Here is a 20,137-nt window from a genome sequence, read left to right on the forward strand (position 1 = left end):
CAGAGCAAGGACATCCAGCTAAAGATTTCATGCTGACAGACACACACACACGCACACACTGTCTAGAAAGATAATGTTGCAGTTCACAGAGCCTGACACTAAATGCACAACAGGGGAGTGTGTGAGTCTGTTTTATGACAGCTGCAAGAAAACCTGAAATTAAAATTGACTCCGTTTAGTTGAATAAATGTCCCTGTCCTTGTTATTCGATAGAAGAAGAATAAGTTTGCTTTCACAATCTTTCATTGAAATGTAATTACATTCATTGCCTCTGATACATTTTCAGGAAAAACTAAATACACCAATTATAGTCTTTTGTTCTATCCAAAGCCTAGTCTGGACAGGGTTTCTGACCTAAAACCAACTTATATAAGCATTTTTAGGGCACAAACATTTCTGTGTCCATGTATGTACAGTGTTTATGGTTTTTTTTTAATGCTTATTAGAGTAGGGTACACTAGGCTAAAGATGCCCTGGTGTAAAAGGAGCATTTTATTTTATCTTCTTCTAAACCACTAGATGCCCCAAAAACTCACCGCAACACATTTTATGAAAACAAATCAACACATTCTGGAAATCAAGTATATCAAGAAGAAATATTGCCTTGTCAACCAGCTGAAATAAAATGAGCTTATGGTTTATTTGGTAACACTTTACAATAAGGTCTCATTTGTTAACATATTACCTAACAATGAGCAATACATTTGTTACAGTATTTATGGTAACACTTTAGTTTAGGGTGCAATTCTCACTATTAACTAGTTGCTTATTAGCACGCATATTACTAGGATGTTGGCTGTTTATTAGTACTTAGCACAAATTAATGCCTTATTCTGCATGACCATATTCTACATCCCTTAACCACCCAATACCTAAACTTACCAACTACCTTACTAACTATTAATAAGCAGGAATTAGGAGTTTACTGAGGCAAAAGTCATAGTTAATAGTTAGTTAAAAGTGAAAATTGGACCTTATCTAAAGTGTGACATATTGTTTTTGCCTGTACATGTCTTTTTATTTAAATTTGTATAAATTAGTCCTGGTGTACAGAGGACATAGCATAAAATATGAATAAAATATCTTTAAGAAAAAGTGTCTTCATATGTTTCTTATGGTCAAAAATTCACAAACCTTTTTTTCTGGTATTCAGGGGGATATACAGTGAGGAAAATAAGTATTTGAACACCCTGCTATTTTGCAAGTTCTCCCACTTAGAAATCATGGAGGGGTCTGAAATTGTTATCGTAGGTGCATGTCCACTGTGAGAGACATAATCTAAAAAAAAAAAATCCATAAATCACAATGTATGATTTTTTAACTATTTATTTGTATGATACAGCTGCAAATAAGTATTTGAACACCTGAGAAAATCAATGTTAATATTTGGTACAGTAGCCTTTGTTTGCAATTACAGAGGTCAAATGTTTCCTGTAGTTTTTCACCAGGTTTGCACACACTGCAGGAGGGATTTTGGCCCACTCCTCCACACAGATCTTCTCTAGATCAGTCAGGTTTCTGGGCTGTCGCTGAGAAACACGGAGTTTGAGCTCCCTCCAAAGATTCTCTATTGGGTTTAGGTCTGGAGACTGGCTAGGCCACACCAGAACCTTGATATGCTTCTTACAGGGCCACTCCTTGGTTATCCTGGCTGTGTGCTTCGGGTCATTGTCATGTTGGAAGACCCAGCCTCGACCCATCTTCAATGCTCTAACTGAGGGAAGGAGGTTGTTCCCCAAAATCTCGCAATACATGGCCCCGGTCATCCTCTCCTTAATACAGTGCAGTTGCCCTGTCCCATGTGCAGAAAAACACCCCCAAAGCATGATGCTACCACCCCATGCTTCACAGTAGGGATGGTGTTCTTGGGATGGTACTCATCATTCTTCTTCCTCCAAACACGTTTAGTGGAATTATGACCAAAAAGTTCTATTTTGGTCTCATCGGACCACATGACTTTCTCCCATGACTCCTCTGGATCATCCAAATGGTCATTGGCAAACTTAAGACGGGCCTTGACATGTGCTGGTTTAAGCAGGGGAACCTTCCGTGCCATGCATGATTTCAAACCATGACGTCTTAGTGTATTACCAACAGTAACCTTGGAAACGGTGGTCCCAGCTCTTTTCAGGTCATTGACCAGCTCCTCCCGTGTAGTTCTGGGCTGATTTCTCACCTTTCTTAGGATCATTGAGACCCCACGAGGTGAGATCTTGCATGGAGCCCCAGTCCGAGGGAGACTGACAGTCATGTTTAGCTTCTTCCATTTTCTAATGATTGCTCCAACAGTGGACCTTTTTTCACCAAGCTTGCTTGGCAATTTCCCCATAGCCCTTTCCAGCCTTGTGGAGGTGTACAATTTTGTCTCTAGTGTCTTTGGACAGCTCTTTGGTCTTGGCCATGTTAGTAGTTGGATTCTTACTGATTGTATGGGGTGGACAGGTGTCTTTATGCAGCTAACGACCTCAAACAGGTGCATCTAATTTAGGATAATAAATGAAGTGGAGGTGGACATTTTAAAGGCAGACTAACAGGTCTTTGAGGGTCAGAATTCTAGCTGATAGACAGGTGTTCAAATACTTATTTGCAGCTGTATCATACAAATAAATAGTTAAAAAATCATATATTGTGATTTCTGGATTTTTTTTTTTTGATTATGTCTCTCACAGTGGACATGCACCTACAATGACAAGTTCAGACCCCTCCATGATTTCCAAGTGGGAGAACTTGCAAAATAGCAGGGTGTTCAAATACTTATTTTCCTCACTGTATATGGAAGCTTGTTTCCGCCACAGAATAAAACATTTTAAAAGATAATTGCGACTTACAATAACAAGTTTACATCTCGCAATTCTGAAAATTATAAAGATACTTTTATTCTCGCAATTGCGACTTTAATTCATAAAATTATGACTTTAAATCTCCCAATTGTGTTATAAAGTCAGAATTGCGAGATATAAACATAAACGACTTTATATCTCACAATTCTGAGATGTAAACTCGCAATTGTGAGAAAAAAAAGAGTCAGAATTGTGAGATAAAAAGGCGGAAACAAGCTTCCATAGATACAGTATATCATGTGAAAAGTCGATAAAATAATTGACCTATGGCTAAGCCATGCCCCCAAACGTGATGAGCCAATCACAGTGTGCATAGCTAACCCAATACACTCGGACATTCTCTGCTTCCACGTCCATTGAAATGCATTGCAGTTCGTTTTTATATGTTTTTTCTTGTCATTTTAAGTTTAAAATGGTCAAACGGTGTGCATGGGGTACATGCAACTCTGACACTAGGTATCCTGATAGGCTGGGCGACGGTGTGTATGTTTTACCCTTTCCCAAGCCACATCTCAACCGAGATAAGTGTCTGCTCTGGATTAAGTTATGTGACGTTAGACCACAACACCAACTAAACGTGGATAAATTAAACAAGGATGTTTACATCTGTTCTAAGGTAAGTCAACAACGTATTTGAACGTTATCTTTAAAGGTACTCCACCGTTTTTTCATATTAAACTATGTTATTCCCTTAACTAAGACAAGTTGATACATACCTCTCTCATCTCAGTGCGTGCACTTAATTGCTCTAGCGCGCGGTGACACTTTGAAAGCACTTAGCTTACCCCAGTATATTCAATGGTATCTAGCAGCAATGAATTTAGAAGTGACCAAACACATCAACGTTTTCCCTATTTAAAAACAGTTACACGAGTAGTTATACGACCAAGTATGGTCTTTTGGAAGTACTTTTGGAAGTACTTCGACTCGGCGCAGTAAAAAGTCACGCCCAATCCTCTTCCTAGTGGGTTCCTAGTGGGAAGAAGATCAGGCGTGACTTTTTACTGCGCTGAGTCGAAGTACTTCCAAAAGTGCTATTCCGCCATACATTACAGTTATCCTTTTTAACCCGCTTAGAAAAGCGCCACGTTTTATTTTGTGTCACCATACTTGGTCATATAACTACTCGTGTAACTGTTTTTAAATAGGGAAAACGTTGATGTGTTTGGTCACTTCTAAATTCATTGCTGCTAGATACCATTGAATATACTGGGGTAAGCTAAGTGCTTTCAAAGTGTCACCGCGCGCTAGAGCGATTAAGTGCACGCACTGAGATGAGAGAGGTATGTATCAACTCGTCTTAGTTAAGGGAATAACATAGTTTAATATGAAAAAACGGTGGAGTATCCCTTTAACATCTCTAACGTAACGTTAGGCTAACGTTAGGCTAGCTTCTAGCTGCGTTGCAGTTTGACAAGTGTTTACAGTTTGACAAAAGCACAATGTTGTGTTTTACACAAATATAAGTAGGCTAAACACTTTGCAGTTTTAATGATGTCCTGTATGAACAAAATGGAGTATGTTTTTATGTTTCCACTGTTCGATCGCACCCGCGCCTCTGACACACACACACACACACACACACACACACACACACACACACACACACACACACACACACACACATTCCAGCATTGCAATCTTGACATCGCAGGCTGTTCATTATGCTGCGTTCACACCAAACGCGAATAGAGCGTCAAATTCGCGTCTTTGCATTGACTTTGTGTGTAATCTACTCGCGCAAATAATTAAATTCGCGTTTGGTGTGAATACGCCATAACGTTTACACTGTGACCTATAAATCTTTGTCTGGAGCTGAAGCTTTTCATCGACCTACACAACAATAAAATGATTAATATAACCCTCCAATGCATAGTTAAGGCCTTTTTGGTGACTTCGAGATGATATATAATCTTTTCTGTCTCCAAAAATCATCAATTGCCTCCTGTGAAATGGCTCCTACTGTGACAGCTGCCATAGCGCCTGTTACCGAATGTTGACTGTTTGTCCGAGTGAGTGGAGGGGGCGTGGCTTAGCCATAGGTCAATTGTCGAGACGGGCCTACAATATGTTTCACATTGTCTTTAAAGACCACGGGTTTGAGATTCTGACCTCATTGGCAATGACACTAATATTCCGCTGGACTTGGGGAACCCACTGCCTGAGAACAGCGAAGAGCTCGGGCACAGTGGTCCGAGGATCCAACAGAACCTCCCGACACAGAGGATCATTCAGGTCGAAGAACGAGAACTCTGCAAAACAGAACACTCGAGTCAGAACGGCGTCAATATTCATCTTCTATTCATCTCGATTTATCCATGCTGAGCCAGAGCCCCGATCACTCAAATTCACTTAAACAGCTCAGTTTGAAGTGAATTAAAGTGAAGTGTGAGAGTGAATGAGAAGCGAGTACAGAGAGAGAGACTGATGTATCAGTGCTGACAGGCAGAAAATTGGAAAAGAATTTCTGTGACCTTGTCAATATCTCAGCTTTACAGCAGCTTAAGCAGTGTCCGCAATTTAGGGTCTAAAAAATTTACTCCATAAATAAAGCTACACTTCAGAAAACAGCTAAATAAGTTGTTTGTTTATTGGCCTTACGACCGAAAAAAAGACAAAACTCGCAGGCGGAATCTGATGTAAAAAATAACTTGAGTGTCAGCATTTTTTTATGTGACCTACTTAAAAATTTGCATGAGAACATTCTCACAGAAGCTAAATGTTGAACTGAAAGTGAAAGGATATCTGAAACGTGTACAGACCCACACGCTCACCGCTGTCTGAAGGCATGGGCGCTGATGACACCTGATGGATCACCGGTCGCTCAGAGTTATGGGAAATAATACTGTACCGCCCCAGGACCGAGTCTCCCTCTGAAGACTCCCTCAGCACATCCTCCTTGGTCATCGCCCCCTCACCACCTAAACACAGATATATTCAGAACAAAACACATTAATAGTCGCATATAGGGGAGACATTATAGGCTAAATAAACTATGGATAACAATGATAAATCAATGATATACGACTTCAGTATTGACAGTGATCCAAGTAATAATATACACTACCGTGCAAAAGTTTTAGATCGGTAAGCTTTTTTTTAATGTTTTTAAAATGTTTTTAAAATGTTAAAATGTTGTTCTCTTCTGTAAACCCAATTTGATCCAAAATACAGCAAAAACAGCAATATTGTGTTCCAGTAAAAGTTCCAGTTTTGCTTTATCGTTCCACACAACAGAATCCCAAAACTTCTGTGGCTTATTTATCTGATTTTGAGCACCTTTCTTGTGCTTTTGGGTCAGTAGTGGTGTACGTCTTTGAGTTATGACATGGAAACCGCATGCATTTATTACGCGCCTTACTGTGCAAGCTGTATCCTGTTCCTTGTTTGTGAAGGGCGATGAAATCTTCTTAACTTTTTGGACTATTCTTTTGACTTAGCAATATTTCTTACATGCAGTCAAACGTGACTCAACAAACCTAGCCAGTTCAGATATTTAATGTGTTCTAGCTCAAGCACACCTGGTGCAACTAATGAATCCTAATGATTAGTTGCATCAGGTGTACTTGAGACAACACCTGTTTTGCAAATCTGTGCTGTTGTGAGGGATTCTATTCAGGGGGTTGAATAGTGTTGAGACTGCGGAAGTCAGTAAAAGTTGCATTTTCAGTTGTATTGTAGTGGGGAAAAAACATTTGTTGTGTTGAGCTATTTCAATTACTTTTGTTTGATTTGTTCATTGCGAACAGCTGAAAGTCTGTAAATTTTGCCAATAAACCTGATTTGCAATGGGGCTGAATAATTTCAAATACAACTGTAAGAGCTTAAAGTCAACGTGAAATCAAGATTAATCCTATTTATATCAGTGATATTTGGAAATACTGATATGATTTCAAATACTTTTTTCTATTTGAATATATTTTAAAATGTAAAAGCAATTTTTGTCAGATTACTCTATTGCCTTCAGTGTCACATGATCCATCAGAAATCATTCTAATTTGGTGTCAACTAACATTATTATTGTCAACAGTTGTGCTGCTTAATGTTGTTTTTTTTGGGAAAACATGATAAATATTTTGGATTCTTTAATGAATAGAAAGTTCAAAAGAACAGCATTTATTTGAACAGAAATTTTCTGCAATAATGTAAAAGGGTTTTCTGTCACATTTGAGCAATTTAATGCATCACTGCTTAAAAAAAAAAGAAAAAAAAAAAAATATTCATTTCTTTAAAAAGAGAGAAAAATCCTGTGCTATTACTTGATGTCTATAAATTATGCAAGGCTGTGCAGCATTCAGACCTGTTATGCAATTCTCACTTTTCACAACTCAATTAACAACCCATGGGTAAAATCAATTTAGTTCCCTACATGTTTTTTTCCTTGTTTCACGCAGACATGTCACAAAAAAGAAGCATTATGCAAACATTTATTAATGCTGACTTAAGTGTACATAAGAGGTTTATTTACAATCCCCCTCTTGTAATGTAATCATAGTCTACTTAATTCAGTGCATTCATTCAGGTTATGCCTTATGGTTATGTTTTATGATTTATTAATATAATGATATTTGATGTGTGTATTTGCTATGCAAGTTTAAATAAGCTCAAGCTTGATGTTGCACGCGGGTGTAATGTTCCATCTCCATGAAGAGAAGAGTCACCCTGGGATTCATGACCATTACTAAGAAAAGTGTGTAAAAAAATACAGTGCACTGTATGAAATAAATATCTGCATATACTTAGTGGAACACATCTGGGAATGTTGCTCCAATAATCTGTGATCTCCCATTCTTTCATCAGAATCGTGCATTCGATTTGGCATATGGCTGTATGGTTCTGTATTTTTAGATTTGAGGACGTCCAAATTTGCTGTATTACTCTCTTCTGCCTTTGTAAATGTGGAGAAAATAGTTTGTTGAGATTAAAATATAATACTGAAAGTCAATTGTACTGTTTTAGCATCTGCTTGTTGAACCTTTATTTCCTAACAGCACAAATTATTTTTGCAGACATTGTACACAATAGCAATGCTAAACTGATCTATAAAAAACAAAAAAATGTTAATACAATGAATATTAGTGGGATCCAATGTTGTTTAAAACTCCATTAGCTCATCATACAGACAAAATAGTTTAAACATTTGTGTGACCAAAATAAATCTTGATGGTTTAAGTTTAAAATTTGAGAAATTAAGGCATTAAATTAGTATTTAAATGTCAGAGTTTTAATGTAAATATTTTTTTTATTAAATATTATTATTAATTAATAATTATTTTTATTTTATTTAATTGTATTAATTATTTATGCAATGACGTTTTACAATAGTTTACAATAATTTCTTATTTTGCTTAATAATTTATTTAATAATAATACAAAATAATAATAATAATTTTAAAGGTTATACTGTATTTTTTTTTTTCTTTGACCTTTGCTGTTAAGTCAAGTCAAGTCAAGTTTATTTATATAGCGCTTTTCACAATACAGATTGTATCAAAGCAGCTTCACAGTATTAAATTAAAATAATACATCAATGCTTGTTTCTAGTGGAAAATGTCCACGTTTGGTAATGCTGATCAATAGTATTGTTGATTGATTAATTAAATTAAATATCCCAAATATCCCCAACTGAGCAAGCCAAAGGCAACAGTGGCAAGGAACCGAAAAACTCCATCAGGTGACCTAATGGAGAAAAAAAAAACCTGGGAAAACCAAGGCTCAGTCGGGGGCCAGTTCTCCTCTGGTGTTTAAGAACTAGAGGTTGGATTTAACTGTAAGATTAAAAGTATTATTTGAATGCCTGGCTGAAGAGATGCGTCTTTAATCTAGTTTTAAACTGGGAGTGTGAGTCTGAGCAACGAACAGTATCAGGAAGACTATTCCAGAGTTTTGAAGCTAAATGTGAAAATGCTCTCCCTCCTTTGGTGGATCTGGATATCCTAGGTATGACCAAAAGCCTCGAATTTAGTGATCTTAAAGAGCGCGATGGTTTATAGGGCGATAGAAGATCCGTTAAATAGACTGGAGCTAAGCCGTTTAGGGCTTTATAAGTCAGTAGCAATACCTTGTAATTAATACGGAACTTTATAGGTAACCAATGTAGTGATGATAAAATCGGTGTTATATGATCATATTTTCTTGATCTAGTAAGAACTCTAGCGGCTGCATTTTGGACTAACTGTAGCTTGTTTATTGAGGATGCAGGACAACCAGCTAATAAAGCATTACAGTAATCTAGTCTCGAGGTCATGAATGCATGAACTAATTTTTCTGCATCAGAAACTGATAGCATGTTACGTAGCTTAGCAATGTTTCTAAGGTGGAAAAAGGCTGTTCTTGTAACATATGAAATATGATTTTCAAAAGACAGGTTGCAGTCTAGTATAACACCTAGGTATTTTACTGTAGAGGATAAAGTAACAGGACATCCTACTATGTTAAAGTTGTAGTGTGAGAGGTTTTGTGGGTGTTTTTTTAAACCGATGATTAGTACCTCTGTCTTGTCTGGATTTAATAAAAGAAAATTGTGCGTCATCCAATCTTTTATATCTTTAACACACTTTGTCAAATTGGATAATTTAGCGTTTTCATCTGGCCGTGATGAAATATAGATTTGAGTGTCATCAGCATAACAATGGAAACTAATTCCATGTTTCCTTATAATATTTACAAGTGGCAGCATATATATATTGAGAATAACAGAGGGCCTAACACAGATCCCTGCGGCACTCCATAGTTTACTGGAGTTATGATCGATTTTTCTCCATTTAAATAGACAAAATGGTAGCGGTCAGATAAGTATGATCTGAACCAACTTAATGCTTGTCCTTGAACACCAGTATAATTTTGTAGTCGATCTAATAGTATTGTGTGATCTATAGTATCGAACACAGCACTAAGATCAAGTAAAACTAGTATTGAGATGCAGCCTTGGTCAGAAGCTAAAAGTAAGTCATTTGTAATTTTAACGAGCGCAGTTTCAGTGCTATGGTGCGGTCTGAATCCAGACTGAAACTTTTCATAGATGTCATTTTCTTGCAAGAAAGAGCCCAGTTGAGCGGACACCACTTTTTCTAGTATTTTAGACATAAAAGGAAGATTTGAAATGGGTCTATAATTTGCTAGATTATGCGGGTCTAATTGTGGTTTCTTAATGAGAGGTTTTATCACTGCCAGTTTAAATGTTCTTGGAACATGACCTAAAGATAAAGATGAGTTAATAATATTGAGGAGAGGCTCTTCCACTACAGGTAACACTTCTTTCAGTAGTTTAGTTGGTATAGGATCTAATAAACATGTTGTTGTTTTAGATGAAATGATAAGTTTATTTAACTCGTTTTGTTCTATAGTTGTAAAGCACTGTAATTGTTCTTGCGTCGTGATAATTGAGGCTGAATTATAAGGCGCGATTTAGGATTGAATTGGTTCTGATGTTTTCTATTTTCTCAGTGAAGAACTTCATGAAATCATTACTACTAAACTGTAACGGAATATTTTGTTCAGGTGACATCTGTTTATTTGTTAGTCTAGCCACGGTGCTAAATAAAAACCTAGGATTGTTTTGGTTGTTTTCTATTAGTTTGCGGAGGTGCTCAGCCCTGGCCGCTTAAAGGCCTTTTTATAACGTGACATACTGTCTTTCCATGCGATTCTAAAGACATCTAAATTAGTTTGTTTCCATTTACGCTCCAAATTACGGGTTTCTCTCTTTAGAACATGCGTAGTATTGTTGTACCATGGTGCTTTACTTTTCTCTCTGACCTTTTTTAATCTAATGGGTGCAACAATATCCAATGTTCCAGAGAGAATGGTGCTCATAGTGCTAGTTAATTCCTCTAGTTCATCTGTTTGTTTGGGTTCACTGAGCAGCTGAGACAGATCAGATAAGCAATTTGAAAAATTATCTAAGGTGGATGGAAGGATTGTTCTGTCTGATCGATAACGCGGCGCAGCATGATATATTACAGGAGTACGTAATATGCAAGTTACCATGTAATGGTCAGTGAAATCATCACTTTGTGGAATGATATCTATATCGGTTGGATCGGTTCCATGTGATATAATTAAATCGAGTGTATGATTAAAACGATGAGTTGGTCCGGTAACGTTTTGCTTGACCCCAAAGGAGTTTAATAAATCTGTAAACGCAGCCCCTAACGCATCATTTGGATTATCTACGTGTATGTTAAAATCTCCAACAATTAATGCTTTATCGACATTGACTAATAGGTCTGAGAGAAAATCTGCAAACTCTTTTAGGAAATCAGCGTAAGGCCCAGGCGGTCTATATACGGTAGCCAAGGCTAGAGATAATAGGGAAGTTTTTCTAACATCTAAGAGCGTAACATTTAGTACAAGTACTTCAAACGAAATAAACTTATAACCCGTTTTCTGACTAACACTGAGAATATCTCTATAGATTGTTGCAACACCGCCGCCACGACCAATCAGACGGGGCTCATGCTTATAGGAGTATCCAGATGGAGTAGACTCATTTAGGCCGAAAAAATAATCATTTGGTTTAAGCCATGTTTCAGTAAGGCAAAGTACATCGAAGCTATTATCTGTGACTATTTCATTTACAATAACTGCCTTAGGTGTGAGTGATCTAATGTTTAGAAGACCTAGCTTTAGAAATTGTTTTTGTTTACTAATAGCAACATTTTCTGTTTTAATAACAATTAGATTTTTCCTAGATCCTGCAGTAAATTTATTATTTGATCTCACTAAAGAGGAACAGACACAGTTTCTATGCCATGTTCTACACTAGAATTTATATCAGTTAAATTGGTGCAGCAAAGACTATGATTTGGACTTTTGGTTACTAGTCAAAAGGTATTTAACATTTTGGAGATGTTATCCGACAGAAGATCCACTCCGAATCTGCTTGGGTGTAAGCCATCAGCACGGAAAAGCCTAGGACGCTCCCAAAACAGATTCCAATTATTTACAAAGAGCAGTTTGTGCTCATTGCACCATGACATTAACCATTAATTTAGCGCGAATAATCTACTAAACTTTTCTTGTCCTAGTCGGTACGTGGGAAGCGGTCCTGACACAATAATCGTTGTTTCAGGCGATGTGCTGCGTACCGTATCGATCAGATTCCTGAAGTCTTTCTTCAGAACCTCCGTCTGGCGCAGCCTGATGTCGTTCACTCCCGCGTGCAGGACCACAGTTCTGACGCGCTTGTCACCATTCAGAATCTCGGGAACGCGAGCAGCGATTTCAGAAACACGAGCAGCAGGAAAGCAGTGACTGTGCACCTTACTTTTACCTAACGTAGCGTGTACGTGGCGAACGATGGAATCGCCGATGATCACAGCATCGCGTTCAGTTGCGCGAAGAGGGGAGAAGCAGAAACCTGCTGCTGTCTTTAAAACAAAGACAGCAGCAGGTTTATAAGGGTGCAGTCCCTTTAAGAGCTGCACGGATCCAATATACTATTACACATGTTTTATTTCTCAACTAACTGTAAGATATAACAGACTATTATTTAGGATACTCGCCTAGACCGGCATTTTTGACGTAATTTTGTGGGAATATGTCCGTTCAAGCGCGAGACGTGAAAGAGCTCAATTCAGCATTTGCATGCTGTATGAGAAACGACTTTCTGGGCGCACGCTTCAGATGTGTGCGCACACAAAACTTCTCACATTCTGGAATAATAATAAAAAATTGATTTTAAGTTAATCGATTTTTTTCCCACACTTCTTAGTAGAAATGTGGTCGTCTTGGTCTTTCTCTGCCTAGATATCTAAGTGGCAGCAATATGAGATGATAAATGCTTCAAATCCTAATCATCATATATTACAAATAATCAACATGATTTGGGGCCGAATTATGCAGCCCTACAAACAAGCAAATCAAAACATATATATTTTTTTTTTACACTTTTTTCAGCGCTACATCCCTACTATATTCTTAATCTTTAGTGTTCCACAGGGGGAAAAAAAGTCATACAAGTTCAAGACTGACATGAGTAAATGATTTTGGTGAACTATCCCGTTAATGTTACTGTGATGCTCTAAATTTGCTGTCAGTGTGAATAAGGCATTACTTGTCCATCCACAATAATATAATGTCCTACATTATCTTCATTTAGCTTTGTTTTGATTTTTTTGTTGTTGTTTTCAAATATTGATGAAAGTAATTAATTGCAATGAATGCAATTAATAAGCATATGTAATTAATAACATTAAAATGAAAACTGACAGCCCTAGTCATTAATAAAGTCACCAGAGCTCGCAATCTCAATTCACCGACATCATTAGCCACAGCATCATTGTGAGCCACAGCACACTGAATTACAAAGCTGCTTAAAATACCACACTCGCTCAGCTTTGGGTGTAATAAAGGAACACTTATTCTGTGCCCGAAAAACAGATTACAGAAGGCTGAAGCGAATATAAAAGACGAATTGTGCATCAACAACAAACACAGAACCGGTTAGGATTCATTTAAAAAAAGAAAAAGAAACAATGAGCACACAACACTCACCATCACGGACGTCTGACTGTCTGTTTTGCGTTTGCTCAATATCTAACATTTTGGTAGTTTTGTCCTGCTAATGATGGGTTAAGACGAACCTCAACAGAGGTACAGTAAACCCTTCAAGTTCTGCATTTCTGTTCACTGTCCGTGAGGCTATTCATGAAACACACCCTGGTGAAAGGGAAGGGTTACTCTTTGTTTGAATGTTTTTAGATTTTCTACTAACTAGTAGAGATGGGAAAAGTTGTTCAACAAGTGTATTACTGATTAGTGAGGTCCACCAGTAAGTCAGTAATGTATGGTTACAGGTATATCCATAATGTTTCAAAAGTTGCATTCACAAGTGGACTGTCAGCACACTACAACATGTAGTTAGAATTACGTAATCATTTGGCCCATGTGACTGAGTCATTTGAATGAGATTTGGTGGCACGGAATGTACAACGTAATTGTGTGAAACGTGTGCATAAGAAAAAGTGTTCGGTTGGTTCATTGATATCCTATTTCAATTTGCAAGTAAAATTTGCATTTATTTAAAGGAATGTTATGGGTCCAATACGAGCTAATCTTTCTATTATCACAGAAAAGAATATTGACTGACTCAGCTTATAAAAACAAGCTAAACTTGAAAGTTCCAAAATGAAAAAAATAAATAAATCCTCATGTCATTCAACTTCTCATTTGTGGAAAAAATTGTTGTGGTAAATGAATGAGTGGACGCAGTTTTTTGATTTCTAAAACAATGAAAGTCAGTGGGGTCCAAAATGGTTTAGACCTCATTGATTTTCAAAATGTCTTCTTTTGTGTTCCACAGAAGAAAGAAAAGCATACAGATTTGAAATGAGGGTGAGTAAGGGTGTGTTTGCACGACAAGGATGTACTAAAAAAGTTTTTCCTTCGCATGCAGGCGACAATGTTGTCAAAACAATCCCTGTTCACACGGATCCACGAAAACGACTAAAAACACTGTATTGCGCTGCCAGGCAAGAACTTGCCCTTGACATCACCATTTTCACAAATTCACATTTTTGTAGTTTACGAGCAGCCAAAACACATGAGAAGATTTTCAGTTTTAGTTGAAAACTGTGTCGTGTAAAAAGCCCTTTGAGACTGAACTGAGATTCCCATGTAGGGAGATAAAATTCTTTCTGAATGCAAAACAGTCAAGGTTCACTTGATTTACATGATGCCAAATATGTGTGATTTACAGATCACTGTACAGAGGAAATAATGACACGTAGGAGAAGATCCATTTATTTAATTTTTGTGAAAAATAACAGCATTTAAGAATCTAACAGAATATTTCAGGCACATTTTTGGGAATTCCGATTTTGAGATTAATCAAAATTCATGCCTTGAATGTGCACTGCATACATAGAAAACAAAAGTTATTTTTCTGTCTTAAGTTGTTAACTTGTGTACTTCACAAGGGCTTTTTAAATATACTCATAATCTGTCATCTTTACAGATGTAACAGTTCATATCCACCTTTGAATCACTGTGCCATTATTACCTTTGCATGGCAACGAATGATTAATAATGACCAAGAATATGTGGCATTATGTCCATTATAAGCGAACCACTCAGAGCACCTCAAGGTGTGTGTGCACAGCAAAACCCGGCCCTCGAGAGAGTAAATACTCTTCTAATAGATCAGAGGTTTCAGTAACAAAGACAGAATAATAGACAGAGACACGGTTATACTGAAGTATAAAAACAGATGACTGCACAAAGACAGGATTTAAGTTACCTATTACATAGACTGCAGAGTTGTATGTATTGAGAGAGCTTGTTGTGACGATCAACTTTCCCTTTGTTGCTTTGTTGGTCAGGTCAGATGGGCTGCTCTACTAAACCTGAACAACAATAAAACCATCCGAAAAAGGACAGCATGATTCCCGAGTAAGCACGGCACATTAGTATTTGGTTCCCATTTGGTTCTTTTTTGGGAACACAATAATAAAGGTCAACCTTTACAACCATAACATAATGGAGGTTTTTCTGAGGCAACATAAAAATTACTTTAAAAGAACATTATCTAATCGAGTCAGTGAACGGTCAATGTGATTTTGCCTACTAACATATTTTAATGATCCTGGAACAACATTCCTGTCCAAAAATTTTTGTCCTAACCCTATCCCTAAACCTAACCCTACCCATAACTTATCCCTAAAATCAGAGGGAAATGACAGGTGGATAACACTGATGTAGAAGCACCTAACCCTGGTTGTAAGCCTAAACTTGACATAAACTAACCAATTAAATTTGATTGGTTGACAGAAATGTTGTTTTCAGGATCAACAAATATGAAACTGAAACTGAAAACATTGAAGCTTGAGTCTTGTCCTGTGCAACTGACTTAACACACATTAGTTATAATTAGTTACAGCCGATATAGGTGTTTAAATAGCCGATATCTACAGATGTTTATTTCCAAAGAAAATAATAATGGAGGATGGTCAAGAGAATGCAGGTACAGTATAATGCATATTAATGATCACTGCTAAAATGAATCACTTGTTTTTACATACTATTTACTCACAATTGACAATTTAAATCAAAACAAAATTAACAAGGCTGTCTGCATAATTTGAAACTATGTCCATCTGGTATATCATTACATCACTACATATAATCAAAATGCATATAAATGCAGGAAAATATCTAGTGTTATATATCTAGTCCATTTTAGCGAGTCACTAAACAACTAAAATACTCAGTACTTTTTGTTTTTTTGTTTTACACAATCTGTTCCTTGTCCTCGTGTTTTTGGACATATATCATGGTACAGTACTAACATGTATTACTATTTGTACCATGGTAATTCCTTGATAGCCTACTATGCATCTTCGCTTTCTCAAACCATCACTTTACCATGAAGTATGTGTCTTGTTCAGCACTCAGATGTGATAGTTTATTGTCAAAATTACAGATTACGCTTCTGACTGACCTTTGTAAATGTACAACACCTTTTATAAGTAATAACTCGTTACATAACACACAGTGCTCGAATGCACTGGATCAGCAGAGCATTAGAACCAGATTAAAGCCTGATTATTGACCAGTTTAGACTGTTATCACAAAGATGTAATTGCATGCATCTATTTTCCTGAACTAACCTAACTATCATGTTCGTTTACTACACAGAGCATCACTAGAGTTCTGCACACACTGCAACAGCTTGTTGAAGGGCCATGCATCATTTCACACATCGACTGCTTCAAATACGCAGCAAACACAGACATGACAGGGTCGAGAGAGATGTTCTGACACGGCGATAGAATACCTGCTCCTTGATGAAACAGAAAACCGCAGTTTCTCCCGTTGGGTCGCTAGCTTCGTGCTCATGTTTTCATTTTATCTTCTGGTTTCAGCGCCTTCGATTTGTCCGGATTCACTTCCGACATCGTGACGCACTTCAGACGTCACTCAGCGCATGGCAAAACAAAAAACGCCTTCAGTATCTTTTGTAAATTTTATCATCCTGAATGGCAAATTTTTCATTCATAAATGTAGATTGTCAAAATCTCCTCCTTTATACAAGGTTTTCTCTAACGAACTCACTCTGTTAATGAAGTCTCTTAAAATTGTAAAAAATTCAAAAGCTATGTCTATTGTAAGATACTATGAATCTGTATTTGGCGTCTTGTGAATGTCTCTTTTTATTTTATTTTATTATTTTTCTTTTTGTTTAATCATCTTTGGAGTTTATGTTACGCATGCCTGTTTTTCTCTGTAATGTTATTTACATGTTCTAAAAAAAATTAAAAATAAATAAAAAAACGCCTTCAGTATCTGTAATATTGCAATGAAAGGGTAAAAAAAGTATATATATATATATATATATATATATATATATATATATATATATATATATATATATATATATATATATATATATATATATAATTTTATCCTTATAATTAATGAAGTTTGTAAGTCTTTTTTTCATTTATTATTATTATTTTTTTGTATTAATTCTATTCATGTTATTTATATTTTGTTACTTGTAATTATTTGATGTATAATCTTTGTTTATGGACTGTGATGACTTGTTTATGGACTGTGATGACTCAATGAAAGGGTAAAATAATAAATGTAAAAAATAATAATGATTTTGGAAATACTTTTATATTTTTGCACTGTGATTTTATTGGAGATCCACAATATGAATTTAATTGCAACCCCTTTCCAAGCACATAACTGACCTAAAAAAAATTATCTTTTTATTTTTATTTTTATTTTTTATTTATTTATTTGTAAAAGACGAAATTGTGGACTAAATATGATTTTAGGATAATAAAAAGCATCTCAACTTCTCAACGACTAAGATACTAAAATACACAATTTGAGGACAAAATCATTGCAGATATGTTGTAAATATTCCATAATGTGAACTAAGATAACTGCAGAACCTAGACGTGGATTCTCAGATGTAAGGAAGACTAGAGTTTGTTGTGTTTAGTGCTTCATAATACTCTAATGTAAAGAACTAACGTCACATTAAGAGCATCACATTAAGAGTAAATATTATGCACAGTATATCTATATTTAACTAAAATAAAAAATAAAAATGTTACTTAAAATAAAATAAACAACAAACGTTAACTGAAATATAATGAAATATACAAAAAATTTATTTCAGCCATTTGCTCAGGAAACATTTCTCATTTTTGTTTAGCTTAACTTGATAAAATGAAAACCAAACTAATATATATATATATATATATATATATATATATATATATATATATATATAACATGGCTTGGTTGAATTCTAATGTAGAATGCGGTCTGTTATGTAAGGGATAATGTAGAGCGAGGCAGTTGTTATAGCGTTAGGGTTAGGGTTAGGGTTAGGGTTAGGGTTAGCTAATACCGCTGTGTTATACTTAGCAGCGGTCTGTTATCAAGAATTATTACATGGCTTGGTTGAATTCTAAACTAGAATGTGGTGTGTTATTTCTTGATAACAGACCGCTGCTAAATATAACACACCGTTGCCATGAAAAACAGAGCGTTGCTATGGACGCAGGATTCTAACCGTAGAGACGGAACGGACTATTTTCTTTAGCGGAAGCAATACAATCGTTTTTAAATCAATAAACTCATTTTTAAATCAATATTTTGTGTCAAATTATTGATTTATTTGGTAGGTAGCCATGTAATAAGCGGGATAATGTAGAGCGAGGCGGTTGTTATAGCGAATACAACCCCTTCAGGATTCAAGCTCCGCTTCGCGTCGAGGCCCTGTCGGGGTTGTATTCGCTATAACAACCGCCTCGCTCTACATTATCCCTTACATACATATATATATATATATATATATATATATGTATATATATACAGTAGTCGACATGAAGTGGATCAAAACCTTCCATCAAAGTTATACGTGAATTTTGAACAATACAATTTAGGACAACTTTTTTGATCCACTTCAAATGTTGACTACCTGTATATATATATATATATATATATATTTTTTTTTTTTTTTTTTTTTTTTTTTGTATGAGCAAAACAAAAATTGAAAATACAAAATGTAAAAAAACAATTGTTATCAATCATTGATAGATATTTAATTGTGCATGCTCACTTCCCTTATTTTCATATTTACAATTACCACTCAAATACAGTTGATCTTTAAAAAACTCTAATGATTTAATAACACAGTCAAATGTAATCTCCAAATAAAACGCCAAAATGTATTTGAAAAAATATACAAAATATATATATATTTTTTAATTTTAATATTGGTTTTATTTAATTTATTGGCTGTTATTGGCCATTATGCAAATGATTATAATTTTAATATCGCAGGGCAGCTGACAGCATATTTCTGCATATGAAACTCCATTTCCAGTAATGACGTCTGGGGATTACCTGCTGGCATTTAAACACCTGAGTGCCAAGAACAAGTGTCAAAAGTAATGTCAAAAAGTGTGTTTCTAAAAGATGGTGAGACAGGTTCACAAAAACCTCTGAACCATGAAACCTCACATTGATTGCATGAATGATAGTCAAAGGCTAGACTGAAAATTCTCTGTTTTACTTACTAGTTGTACCAGTTAAACCCTCTTCTGTCAAGAGTAAGTAAATATCTGTCAGCCTTCGTGAACCTAAGAGATTACATGAATATGCACCCAGACCCGTTGAATTAATAAATATCCTCTGCTTTCTAGCATTATACTTGGTAGACAGTTGACAAATGACAAAATTATACCCCAATAAAATTCCTTTGGATCTGTGTATTAATGCCAAAGGTATCTCACCAAGCAACTGAGTTCTTAGTTTGTTAGTTAGTTTGTTACCTTTATAGCATCTTAACACTAATGCTAAAGGCGCTTAAGCATGCTTCAGTTTTTGATGCCGTGGGAGTGAGAATGGGTTGTCATTACTGAATGTGTGCAAGTTCGTTGTTAAGCAAAGGTAGAAGATACAAGTTAGTGTTATTTCATCTTGTTTGATGTTTTGTTCACACAGAATCCTGAAGCAATATCAGCTCATACACACACACATGCACACACTAGCTGTTTGCATCCAAAGTTGTGAATTTTACCTATGCTCAAAATTTGAATATCACATAAAGCAAAAAGCGCTCGGATGCTGGTGTTTGGGAACAGAATCGTGTGAGAATCATATGAAAACATAGATAATGTAAAAAATTATTATTATTATTTTAAATTTTAAATGAAACAAAGATTATTGGAGCATGTTTTACAATTAAAATGCTATTTTAGTTTTTCTACTTCAAAATTTCACCTTAAAATGAATGTTACTTGTGGTTACTTTTTAACTGTTTGTGATAT

At 35.8% G+C, this 20,137-nt stretch overlaps 1 protein-coding gene across 4 annotated transcripts in view; it reads right to left on the reverse strand.

Annotated features, from left to right (window-relative positions):
• LOC311071656 (CAP-Gly domain-containing linker protein 4) overlaps positions 1-16,755 on the reverse strand; it is a 57,990-nt gene extending 41,235 nt beyond the window's left edge. For 2 of the 4 annotated variants that reach the window (XM_084096118.1, XM_084096117.1), the window contains exons 1-3: positions 16,618-16,755; positions 5,615-5,761; positions 4,953-5,092 (exon numbers count right to left, since the gene is read on the reverse strand). In XM_084096118.1, the coding sequence (XP_083952244.1) occupies positions 4,953-5,092; positions 5,615-5,747 (273 nt within the window). In that variant the 5' untranslated portion in view covers positions 5,748-5,761; positions 16,618-16,755. Of the gene's footprint in view, positions 1-4,952; positions 5,093-5,602; positions 5,762-16,617 lie in introns of all 4 variants that reach the window. The other 2 variants (XM_084096116.1, XM_084096115.1) reach the window with 1 other exon arrangement.
• Positions 16,756-20,137: the final 3,382 nt, after the last annotated feature.

The sequence above is a fragment of the Abramis brama genome (genome assembly GCF_963993115.1).
Source record: "Abramis brama genome assembly, chromosome: 21".
Classification (NCBI taxonomy): domain Eukaryota; kingdom Metazoa; phylum Chordata; class Actinopteri; order Cypriniformes; family Leuciscidae; genus Abramis; species Abramis brama.